We start from the raw sequence: 13,167 nt of genomic DNA, 5'->3' as shown, positions 1-13,167 counted from the left end.
TCAGAAAGTAACATACCTGGTGAAATTTGGGCAGTAAATTTGGCTATTCTGCTGCCTAAAGTTTGCAATAATCCTCCAAAAGCAATGACTGGCCTGAAGCTAAATGACAAGAAGATACGGCTATGGCAGCACCTGCTTCTTGCAGTCTGTTGTCTGATCGAGCTCATAGCTCTGAGGCAGGCAGTTCAGCACCTCACAAAGAGATGGTGTGAGTTAGATGACCATGAGTAAGCTGAGGAAGGAAACATGTAAGCAGCCAGGAGGAAACCCTTAGGAAAGCTGGAACTTCAGTCCTGCGCATGAAGTAGGTGGGCTGTTACATCCATTCTGAGTTGCTAATAGTCAAGTGTCTCCCAGAATCAGTCTTTATGTTTTTAATATAGGCTTGAAAATTTTATTTAAAGGTGTTACTTTCTTAAAACGAAAAAGAGAGAAGTACTATCTCAGAGGATGGCTGGGGTCTTACGTGAGATGTTTGTGGTCCGTTTTCAGATTTGTACTGTGATACTGTTAAGAAGTTGTTGGTGGTAGAGGGTTTCAAATCCCCTTTGATTTGCCTTTGTCTGGAATCAGAGTTGGAGTCTGGCTGTCCTATTAGGCTTCCAGGGAAGATCACACAAAATCAAATGGCCTCAGCTGGACAAAGATTTCCGTGAGGAACCCACTGTCTGATGGTTAGGGAGTTCTCCTGATATGGAGGAGCAGGGTCCTATGCTGTCTGGAAACCATGAGTCAAACCTGGCCATCACATGACCTGGAATATGTTGCTTCCCACTAGAGTAGGGAGTGGCATGGGCACCTGTCTGCAGGTAAAGCCCGCTGTTTATCTGGTTGTCTTTTGGGAAAGGTGGGATTTAATTGATGTACAGGTCAGAAAAGCAGGTGCATGCCTCATTTTGTAATACCACAGGGGCATCTGCATGTGCTCATGTGTTGCTTGGCCATGTCAGAACTGGAGGGGTCCTCCTACATGGCAAGTGAAAAGGGATGGAGTTTGGTGTGCTTCACATTGCCTTGGTGCTGGAGACGGAAGCCCAGGTCCTTAAGAGGATTCAACTTCTTCCTTTCAACCTCCCAACGTATGGCTTATATGTATTAGGGAAAAAATCATAGTGTCAGTTTTTACTTAAACATGACTTCCGTCCTGGGTGCAAATTGTACTTTTATTTTGATATATCTGATCAGGGTCCATGAGATGTTTCCACCAGCACCTACCACAGGGAAGTCCAGTTCACCTGACTAATGTAACAGTGGCTCATCTGTTTTGTTCTGACACATCAGGACCAGTCAATTTATAAACTTCAGGCTGTTGTTTGCCAGAAGGCATCAAGAAGGAAGTACAGGAAATAAAATCTCTTAAAGATTCTCTTCTAAGCATTTGTGGAAGAACCAACTTGTAATTTCTCTGAAAATTATCTTGTCCTTGGAGATCAAGGATTGAAAGTTCGGGAAGTAAACACTGTGTTCTTTAGTCAGAGTGGGGAAAAAAAAAAAAGATATTTAATCCCTGGTTTTAAATGCAATCCAACTTTAACTGTAGAGCCCCTGTGGCACCTCTATAATACTGCATGAAACTGGTGGTATTTTGGCTCATCACATTGATTTGCACTGTATGCTGGCAGTTACACAGTTTACTGCTCTCACTATCTTTTTAACTGGTGGACTGGTAAGACTGTATAAAAGCAGCATTATTTCACTTTGGGGTGGAGAAGGCAATTTTGTCAGTCTGGGAGGGGAGGAGTATTTCTGATGCAGGTGAACATTTCTTTGCTCCGCGTAATGGGAGAGGACCTTTCACTTAATTACCACTGGAAACCATAAATGCTTAATTGACATAAAAAAGCCTAATATAGGCATTTTACAGTTTTCCTTTTGATCTTCCACGTGGGTGCATATTGTATATGCAATTTGAAAAGAATAACTAAAAGGCTCTGATGTGGATGTGTGCTAGCATGCAAAGAGGGCTTATGTGAGTACAGAGTTTGGTGCAGCATCAAAGAAAGGGATCCACCCATTTCACTTATGAATAAATTGAGCATGTAATTAACACCTGGACTTTACAAAATACTTTTGAAACACAATTAAATCTGCTGCTTTTCTGCAATGAACAGAAGTGCTAAAAGTGAAAATACTGATCCTCGCTGAGTTTGATTTTGAGTGTCTTTGACTTTATATGCAGACTGGATTCAAACCCTTGAAACCCATCAAATCATAAACCAAAGCTGAGCACCATTTCTTTACAATGGAAGTCAAAAGAATAAGGGCTTTTTAGAGCTGGTTTGAGTTCTTAATGTTTTTTTAAGAGACGCAAACTATTTCAGTGCAAGAAGAAGCAATTCTAATTCGTTCAATCTTTCTTTTTCCACAGCAATTTATCCAGAAACAAACTCTCAAGTTTGTCCAAGAAGCCTTTTCGCCATCTGGGTTTGTCTGATCTGTAAGTTGTCATTTCTTAAAATAAAGCTTATTTTTGGCTGGAATGGAAGAACAAGACTTTGAAGTTTGTTCTGTTGAAGGTAGAGGTCCACTGATGGTTAGAAATGAAATTCTGATCCAAAGAATGCAGCAATGCTAAGTGCTTAAATGCAGAGAAACTTTAATTCCAGGGCTTCAAGAAGGTCAAGTATATCTTTTAAAACAATGTAGAGGTCAAAATAGCCTCTTCCCTTCAGCTTTAAAATATTTTATTCTGAGATGACTTAACACAAAACTGGTGTTTGTATTAAGTATGTGATCTAGTGAAAATACAACCTTCTACAGATCTTCAAATGAAGCCTGTCTCTCGTATTCTTATATTGGCCCTGCAGCTGCTATGCTTATGGTGGGCTATTGAAGAATATTTTTATTTTCTCAAATTCTTTGAGTTACATTGTGCTTTATATAGTCATTTGGTAATGAAGCATTGTTAAACATGTATTTGCTGATTGTTTCAATACTGCATTTTATCATCTGTTCCATCAAGCAAAATTTCTGTATTAGTATACATTGCAAAATTTTGGTCATCTTGTGCATTCTTTGCTAATATGTGGGACTACAGAAGGCCTGCAGGAGCTTTGGGAGGGCAGGGGCTGCGGAGGAGGGGGAGATTGCTCTCCAGTACCTCATAGCACAGTCAGAAGTTGTCCAAAATGCTGATCCCAGTATTGCAACACCAGCCTTCCAATCTCCAACCTTTTCGGGTAAACTTTGATATGTGAGAAATGAGAAAAGAAAATCCCAGTGCCACAGAAAGAGGTTATGCCCCTTAGGTATGTTTTGTTGATGATTAAGTTGGTATAATCATTTTCTTTACAGCCCAGGGAACATTGCTCACTGGAATTTTCTTTCATAACTTGGCGGTTGCTGAGCACTCCGATGGAGAGACTGGCTAGCTGCTGTATGCCCTGCATAGATGTGTTGGTTCTGAAGTCCCTGTTTCTTCATTGGCTGTATCTGGTCCCTGTGAAAAAGCCATTGTTAGTGTGTACTTGGCTGTAGGTTCTATATTTTGTAGTTGTGACCTCAAAAAAATAGGTACAGGACTCAGACTGGTGCACAGTGTTAAGCTTGAGGTTCTCCAATTTTTTTCTGAGCTGTTACTGGAGAAATGGACTAATTTTTGCCCCTGTCCCCAGGCTGCAAATTTAAGTGTGAGCATGCTTCAGGAAGCATGCAAAAAAGGAAATAACTGCAGTTTTGAAGGCATACTCTGCTCCCAGTTTCTTGGAGTTTGTCTGCTGCCAGTAACATGCTTATTTGGAAGGAGAAATCAAGTCAGTCTTGAATCTGTCCATCTCAGGTGAACAGCTTTTTGGCCATGGATAGAGTGAGTGCTTACAAACATTTTGAAGGGGAACAGTGTGTGTTGCTAATGTTTCTCAAGAAATTGGTTTGCTCCTGGGCAGAAACATAAATACAAAAGGATTTGGGACAGAGAGAATCAAATGTTACAAATACGTGACAAGAATTATGGAAATGAAGTTTAATGAAGCAAAGAAATAGCACTTAGAGGCAAAACAACTGGCTGATGTGAATCAGGAGTGAATATATTCATGTTTTTAATACAAGTTAAACAGTGCCCGTACAGTGTTCTGGTAGTAAAAGCGGGGGAAGGATACTGGGAGTGAGGCAGACATGGGAAAAATGGATGGTGTGAAGGTTACACTGAGTGGTATTTGAGGTATGGAGGCAATGTGTGATGAGGGACAGGTTGAGAGAGAGGGAGGGAGGGAGGGGTGGATACAAAATTGAGGTGGAGTGTCGTGGGCTTGGGAAACAGTTGGAGTGTAGGGATAGAAGAACTAAAGTTATGCGAGTAGAGACGGCAATGAAGTGAGGTAAACAGGCGTGGGGGAAGCGAGGGAAAGAAACCAGAGGGGAAAAATCAGAGCTTGAAGAGAGAAAAAACAGTGATAAAATGGAATAATTCTGTTGGTAAGTGGCTAGAATACATAGGTGGAGTATCAGAAAGACGGGTCTTGGAAGGGGAATCAGAGAGGAGACTGGTGCCATAAAAGGCTTCTGAGGAACTTCCTCTAAATCTGACGAACAAGTGTCCTGTTGTTAGCACTCTTGTAAATTAAAACATAAAGGGATGAAAAGTTCAGGATAGGGTGAAGTAGGAGATATTCACCAGGCATGTAGAGAAGGAGATGCCACTTTGAAAGGCTGCTTCTTTTAGAACAAATTGTAGCTGCAGCTGTAAAGTTACAGTGAACAAGATAAAGACTTGTAATTTGCTCTTACTAGGTCATAATACTTTCTTTCACACAAGTGTATGTGGAGGGCCATCATGACTCAATCCAGCATCCTGCCTGTGATGTGCCTAACTCCCTTGGTGTGTGTGACACAAAATAAAACAGTGGAAGAAAAGGACTGCTCAGCCACTGATCAAGGCAAATTTCTCTGTTACAGGGAGCTTATATGATGAAACAGGAGATGGGAACTAAATCCTGCTGGTTTTGGAAATGAATGCTGTAGGTTTTGACCCAAGGGATCCTAATGTTCATATTCTGTGTCTTGCACAAGCAATTCTGTGGTGGTGTTAAAAGTCCAACAGATTACTTCTGTGAATACAGATTGCTCCTTCAGAGAGTTGCAAGAATGATCCCTACAGCTGTTAATCCTCAAAGAGCTACGGGTGGCTTTTGGGGGAACAGGTTACAGCTTTCATAAGCTGAGTTTTTCCTGATTTGCACACTTCATATCCTCAGGAGGCATTTATGAACATAGATTCTGTGAGCAACCTGATTTCTGTACATCAAAAATACCCATGAAATTTTGTTAAGAACAATTGTTCTTGTAATGAGATGCCTTGAACAGTCACTTGCACATGCTTTATTGGATCTCATTTATGCCTGTAAGAGAAAAAAGTAATGCTGGGTCACTTCTTACTTAGACATTGGCATGTTTCTGTTCATATTTTACTTGGGTATTATTGCATTACGTTGTTGTGTAGTTTCGTTGAATTTTAAAACTAGAATTTGGTAAGTTTGTTAACCTGTGGTTTAAAATCCATGCAGCATACTGTATAGCTAGGTGGTGTAGTTCTGTTTCAGGGCCGTTTTTTCCATTTTCTTTATTTTTTTTTAATGACGTTACCTAAGACTTTACTGTGAGATTTTCTAGAGTGCTGTCGTGGATGAATTTTGAAGGGTTTTTTTATGATTGGAGTTTGTTATAGTGTGCTTATAATCCGTGACTGTTTGATTCTATGAAGAATTTACTACCTCACAGCAGTAAACCATTTCTAGTATGATCTCTCTGAGGTAGCTGAACAGAGTCAAGTGTAGAAGGGAGGAATTACTATCTCTGCTTGACTCTTATGAAATAAGATGGAACTTGATGGAAAGCCCAGTTGTCCATGTGCTCCTGATTTACACTGGTGAATTGGATATAGTAGTTGAGCCTGCTGTTTTAGTGTCTCCAATCTATGACAGTCTGGATTCCTGGTGCAAGGAGAGCTTCACTCTCTACATGGGAATGGTTATCTGCTTGCAGCTTGCGTTGTATTGAGGTTACTAAAAGTTGCATTCCTTCTTCTTAACTAAAGGGTTCAACTTCTACTTGTATGCAGCTGAGTGTTTGGAGTCCCCCTGCCACCATGTTTTTCTATATGCATGATACATTCTGCATTCTAAATAAATTGGGTTTTTTTGCTATAGGATACTGGTGGACAATCCGTTTAAGTGTTCCTGTGAAATTATGTGGATCAAGAAATTCCAAGAGACCAAGTTTTACACAGAAACTCAGGATTTATATTGCACAGATGACAACAACAAGAGGACAACCTTGCTGGATATGAAGGTCCCAAACTGCGGTAATACCCTTAACATAAACTTGCTGCTAAATTATTGTGAAGCAGGAAAAACAAACGTGTTTTTTTACAAGATACCTTTCAGGATGACAACAGTACTGCTAAAGGAAAATGTTTCAGTGGAGATATTAACCACTTAGTGGTCTTTCACCACACATGGAATAATTCTGGGAGCCTCACATGACGTTTTGGGTTATTTTTGTTTTCCTTGATTCTTTAAGAATGTACCATTATTCAAGTGCAGGAAAACAAGACACATTCTAGAAAACTCACAAGAATTATATAAAATGCATGTTCCTTTGTAAAATGAAACAGTTGTGATTTGAAGCTCAATAGACACAAAATTTTACTCCCTTGAATTTTTTTTCCCAGGTGTTTATTGTTAATGAAATCTTTCTTTTATTTAAAAAATACTAACCCTAGTGGTAGGACCATAGGAAGAAAATTCAGAACTTCCTGCTAACAGAGACAAATTAGCAGTAGCTCTGTTCTTCACATAGGTAAAACTCATCTGACTTGATTTTTAAAGGCTATGCAAAAGAGTCATAACAACCTTATTTTTGTATCATTTTGCAGCATATTGCTTTAGTTTTTTATGGATCTGGAGACAGTGGGAAAATGATGTAACAATAAGGCTATCTCCCTAATTTTTTTGTATATATGTTTGATGCCTGTATATGGTCCTGGGACAGCTGGTGAAAGGTTTCACCTGCCAGTTGAAGAGATTTTTCATCCTCTGTGTACGAGTGACAGAAGCTGGCTGTTTCTGACATGACGTGAGACCTGCTGGAGTCTGGAGTTTCCTTTGCAGAGTGGGGAGCTGAGGTGCCCAGCAGCAGGCAGGCAAAAAGGAAAGGGAGCAAGGGTATCCTCATGGAGGGCTGATTTGGACTGGGAAAGCTATAACTGAAGGTGGATGGCAGGAGGAACACAAACCGATACATTTTCTCCTTCCACCTTTGCTTGTTGAGTGTCCTTTTCTCCACTGTCTATACGGAGGCTGCGAAACACTCTGATAGCAGCTGCCAGCAAGGAGCAGCCATGGAGGAGACCTGCTGCAGACCCAACATGTGTGGTGTTTAATGGCAGTAATGTTTTATGGCCATGTATCATGCTGTTGGTCTTGTGTCCAGCTTCCTGCTGGAGCTAGGGATCGTGGTGTATTCATAATAAAAATGATGCTGGTGTCTGGTGTGACCAAATAAAACCCCAACCTGTGTGAGCTGCAGGATCTGATTAACCTGAAGTGGGGGATGATACCAGACTGAGCTAAATGGCCCCAGCTGTCTGCTCCAGCTGGATGGAAGATTATTTTGCTGGGTGTGGAAGGGTCACCTGATGCACTGAGATCAGTAAGTACAAACCAGGAACTCCAGCATAGCCTTTTGTACCATTCTTGGCTGGCACATTGAGAAGGTACTAGGTAACTGGGATTTTCCTTTGAAAACTTGTGATGTTAAATACCTAGAATTAAACTAATGAGACGTTATTTCATTCTTCTGAGTTCTTGACTATCTGTAGTCACAACAGACTTGTCTCTGACTCTTGATGATGTGTACGTGCATGTGTGTACATCCTGTGGGCATACATCCACACATCCTGTGGGCATATCTGGACTAAAATGCTTGCCGTAACAAGGGAAGGTGGTACTTCCAACTAGAGGAGGAAGAGGAGGAGAAAAGGTGAATATGTGCAGCATTCAGATTGGAATTTGCAGTATGTGGAATTTGCATATGGGAAACGTGCATTTTGCTGAAGATCTGTGTGGATGTCCGCACATGCCTGCACATTATTTATGTTAGTTTAGAGGGTCCAAATATCACAAAACTTGATCTATGTTAGTTTATGTGAGTTTATAGGATCCAAGTATCACGAAACTTTGTTAGTTTATGTTATTTTACAGGGTCCAAATATCACAAAACTTTACATAATTGGGTTAGGGTTGTTTTTTTTTTTCTTTTCTTTTAGTGAGTCTTTCCCCTTGATGTACCTTTTTCCAAAAGAACCAATGCAGGGCATAGGTTTTTAAAAAAGATGACAACACAGCCTTATCTTAGGCACAGAACAGAGAATCCCAGGTGAAGGGGAATGACTGTCTTGGTGAGCATGGGTGTTGCAAAAGGAGTGGTTTAGGTCAGGTCGCTTAAAGAATTACCATCAAAGAGCATGAGTGAAATAGGTTTAGCATGAATTTGTGGAAATGTGATTGCACAAGATTTGATGGCAGTGTTCACTCTGTTACTTATTATATATGAAGTAAATGCATAGATATAAATTGAATTGAAATCATGTCAGAATAGAGCTGGAAATAGTTTTTAAAGATCAAAGGCATAGAAGGGTAAAGGAGATCCTTCCATTGAGTCACAAGTTTTAGAGTGGACCTCTTTGCTTTTTAAACTCTTACAGAGTTTAGGCGCGGCTAAGTTCAGTCCGAGTCTCAGAATTGGACAATGATTTGTATCTAAGGGGGGGGAGTAGGGGGGGTGGGCGGGGGGGGATGGAGGGGATGGAGGAGGAGAGAGAGAATTTTTTCACAATTGAAGATTATCCATAGGATTTTAGGAGCAAAGCAAATCAATAAGATTTGTTTTAAATCACAAAAATAACCTACCTACTTCAAGCTTGCAATGCATATTATGGCAAAGGTATACAAGTTAAAATTCATACCTAATGCCTTTTGCATTCCTCAGTGGTCAAAAGGTTGAGCCTTGAGGGTATCAGCCCAGGCCCCGTCACTGGCTTTCTGCAGTGGTCCTCTGAGCATCACAGACATAGGGGTTTGCGAGCTCTGAGCGGTGTCCCGCTCAGAGGAAGATGCTGGTTGCAGCTGTGGTCTAGGAGAGCTCAGAAGGGTCTCACTTTAGGACCCCTGTTTATAAGGCTGTGAATTGATTGGCTTTAGTCATCAGTAAATTTCCATCTCGGCCGCAAACTGAGTTGGTAACTTTTCAAAAATTCCAAGAACAATGTTGTTCCACTGGGGTTATCACTCAGGCTACAGTCTGGGCAGGAGCATTCTGGGGTTGTCAGGGAATAACTGATTGTCTGCATTCTCATTCCCTGCTCCGGTACAGACAGTGCCATTCTGCCATTCTCTGCCTTAGCTGAGTGAGAGTGATCGGTACGGTCAAGGGGTGATAAAGTGCCAACCCATCACTTAAGGCGCAATGAGGCCTGGTCAGCAGCTCCCAGGGTTGTAGAGCAGCCTAGAGAACGGGGAGAACTGCACCACCATGATGGGCTGTGTTCTAGAAGACACCTGAAAGATCTAATGTGTGTCTCTTGCTTTCGGTAGCTCTGCAGATCTTTTTCTGTGTTTAAAAGACAAGGCAATTAAAAAAACCGTCCACTGATGAAGCTGGTTTATTTCATTTCCAGAACTTTCTGAGAGGCTAATTAGTAGAACTGAAGTAGAAGAATAATTCAGCTTTTTACATATGTGAACTTTGTTTCCTGTGAACTACATGACCTTTTAAGCTCCTTTTGATGTCAGGAGAAATTTTGGGGCATGCAGGCCTTTGCATTTTGTTAATAAAACATTTTGTAATTTTCTCTGCTAATGAAATGGTTTCATCCCATCCCTCTGGTTTGTTAATTTTTTTCAGTCTAGGAACTAAGCAAACACGCTCTCTCCTTTGTGTGTAGGTGTTATTAATTTCTTCATAATATTATAAGAAGTGGCCTGTACAGTATGTGGTTAATCTCTTGGTAGCAGGGCATTTTGCTACTGTGTGCTGTTAATAAACGTCTTACTGGGAAGAGAACGCTGTGGTTTCTTGATCATAAGACTTTGGTTCGTAGATAATTGATGTGAAAATTAGCAAAGTTCTGCGGTACTTAATGTTTATATGGTGGAAGTGTTTATTAATGTGCTGATTAAAGGTTGGTTGAAATTTAGATGCCATCAACTCTGTGATTTCTTTTCTTGAGGTTTAAAGTCAGGCGTGCTTACTATCTAGATCCTTTCCAGCTGCAATATCAGAAGTGTCAATCAGTTATGTTGTTTGCAGAATTATTTTTTCAACTGCATTTGAAATGTATTTATGTATGATGAAAATTTTCAGGTTCTTTTAACTTTTAAATTCATGCTTAATTACTATGTCAAAGGTTTTTAAGTTGCATCTACCGCAGTAGTAGTAGTGGAGCATTCTGTGGAGGGGAATGGTGGTGTTGAGTTTTGCCATCTTTACGGCATTTGCTGGCTGTTTATACAATGTGGACAGCATCACCACTTAAGCCATCGTCTTTATTTTTTGTTGTTTCTGTCTGATAAATAGCATTAGAAAACCAAGGAGAGCTAAATAAGTAAGCACTTTGTTCTTATTGCTGCTTCTGTGAGCTCTGGTGGCAATTGCCAGCAGTGTATTAAGCCCTTGGAAGCAAGGCATGTCCTATGCCTGGGGTAAGGTCACTCCAAAGTCCATCAGCTTGCAGATCACCTGGAGCTCAGTGAATGCCAAGGAGGCAAGACCATGTCTTTGGGACAGGTTATTAAGGTATTGGTTGCTCCTTCTGGTAGGCATTCAGTTACTCAGCTGCTATTGTTGAACTTACTGATACTCCAAGTCTTTTTACTTGTGGTGTCTTTGGGAGAGGCCTGGCTTCTGCAGCTGTCTCTGCAGTCCTGTATGGATTTTTTGTTGCTCAGGGTCTCAATCTGACCATATCTGGCCAATTTAGTTATCCAGATTGTTTTATATATGCTGGTGTGGTGCTTGATCTGGCTTTGTTTTGCTTACTGCCCTAGTTTTGTGTGCTTATTTATCACATACCATTTCAGCAGATGTCTTCGTTCTTGTCATTGGTCATGCATGCTAGGTAAAATCTACTGAATAAAGTGGCAAATTAGTTCCATGTATGAATTTTTTGTACATATAGCAAAAGTATGTTCAGACTGGCTGTCTGTTTACACATGCAGCTAGTCAGCAGAAGTGTTGTCTGATCTGAGAGCTATGGGACTTCATGAATGCTGACATCTGTCTGTCTTTTGCCTTGTGCGTGAAATACTGTCGTGTTGCTTTTAGTATTGCTTTTTGTGTGTGACTGACAAAATTTTGGAAGTTGTTGTAATGTAGAGTTACCATCTGGAAAGATGGGTTGCCCATTTCTTGCTCAGTTGGGAAAGACATGAATTTTTACAGGCAGTTGTTCAGATGACTACAAATGGACTGGACTGGATCTGGCTGCATTTCAGCCTCTTTCTGAGGCTCTTTCTCACTCTTTCTGGTGATTGATTTTTGTCTTAGAGGTAAATAAGTAAATGCTAATACCAAACTGGAGGCAGGTGGTTGTAAATTCTAAGGGGGAAAGGCAAACTGAAGGATTGATATGTTTATTTTTTTGAATTTGCAGAAAACATTTGTAGTATTAGTGAGTCAATAAAATAAGCATTAGATCTTATACAATCACAGTGTAATGCAGTGTAAAACCACAAGCAAAGGCATAATCTAGTGGGTGTTGACATTTTTTTCCATTATCAGCCAGACTTCACAGATAAGACTATCAGAAGGAGAACATTACAGGCAGAATGAAGTGAGTTTAAAAAAAGCATTAAACATTCTCCGTGTTTACCTTTGAGAATATTCATGGGCTTTCTAGCCTGCGTTGTTTATTTTGGCCCAAGAACTAGATGTTATGCATGATGTATGGTGGCAAACTGTTCTTATTTTCTCTGTAAGAGTTTTAATTCTTATCTGTGATCATAGGTTTCATGAAAAATGTTTCTTTATGAGAGTTTTGACAGTAATGGGGTTTCATTGCTGCTCCAAAGTTGTTAGAATTTTCCAAACTTAATTAAAACAATTTTCATTATTCCAGCTTCTAAGTGAAAATAACCAAGCATTTATGGGTATTTGAAAAGGTAACGATCTCATTTTCAAAGACATGTATATAACTTCCTTGTGAGCATGGAAACAGCAACTTTCATACAGATGTCTATACATATGATAAATAAATCAGGGCTTGTGAATGACAGTTGAGTGTATGTGATGTATGCGAATGTCTCATATTTTTAAAAAACAGAATTCTTTTATAATTCTGATTGAGTTTCTTTAATTTGGTTATTTTAAATTTTATGTTTGCTTAAATTTAAAATTGCTTTGGTTTGAATGAAGCAGGTTTTTATTAAAAAGCAGGTTAGAAATAGAAAGAAGTAAGGCACTATCTAAGGGAAAGAAATGCATCTTGATCACTCAAGTATTGTTCCTGAACACTGTGTGTTGCACAGGTTTGCAGAGGCGCTCTCTGTGCCTGACTTGACACATCTGCTTAAGTGTGAGTACTGATATACTGAGGGAGAACAACTATGTGACTTGGCTGGTGATATTCTTACTTTGCTCTTATGATGTAAGTAGGTGAAGACTGATGACTAGGTAACTGTATCCTGAAGTCTAAATAAATTATTTTTTTAACTTTCAAAGTGAGGACATTTCATGAAGGCATCCTTTCAGCCATATAGGTGGTATATGGTATACTTGGTATCAAGAGTGAAACCCATCGAGTTTGTCTGTTTCAGGATTACATGTTTACCACATTGCAATTTTTGATAGGTCAGTGTTATTTTCAGTATTTCCTGGGCATGCATTAAATTTCCCAGATAAAGATACAGGAACTGCAACTGCATTACATGCAGTGGGTGAATAAGAAACCATTTGTTAGAGGTTTGCATAAGCTAGTTTAGGCCTCATTAACTTACATTTTAAAGGCAGTTTAGCTTTTGGTTCATCTGTTAAGTTTGTGGCTACTGTATTCAGCCCAACTGCACTCAATGTATTTGGTTTTGTCTTGAAAGTTGTGGATAAACTGAAGCTTAAATACCAGTTAAGAACAGTTTCTCTAGATGTAATTTAATTTCCTTAAACCTTCGGGGAATT

General features: G+C 39.9%; 1 protein-coding gene across 1 annotated transcript in view; it reads left to right on the top strand.

Moving 5' to 3' along the window:
- The window catches only part of NTRK2 (neurotrophic receptor tyrosine kinase 2), a 208,486-nt gene that overhangs the window by 21,953 nt on the left and 173,366 nt on the right, over positions 1-13,167 (top strand). The window contains exons 4-5 of the mRNA XM_037374196.1: positions 2,369-2,437; positions 6,144-6,298. Coding sequence (XP_037230093.1) covers positions 2,369-2,437; positions 6,144-6,298 — 224 coding nt within the window. The remainder of the gene's footprint in view (positions 1-2,368; positions 2,438-6,143; positions 6,299-13,167) is intronic.

The sequence above is a fragment of the Falco rusticolus genome, chromosome Z, assembly GCF_015220075.1.
Source record: "Falco rusticolus isolate bFalRus1 chromosome Z, bFalRus1.pri, whole genome shotgun sequence".
NCBI classification, from domain to species: Eukaryota; Metazoa; Chordata; class Aves; order Falconiformes; family Falconidae; genus Falco; species Falco rusticolus.
This window is presented reverse-complemented; position numbering and strand designations above follow the sequence as displayed.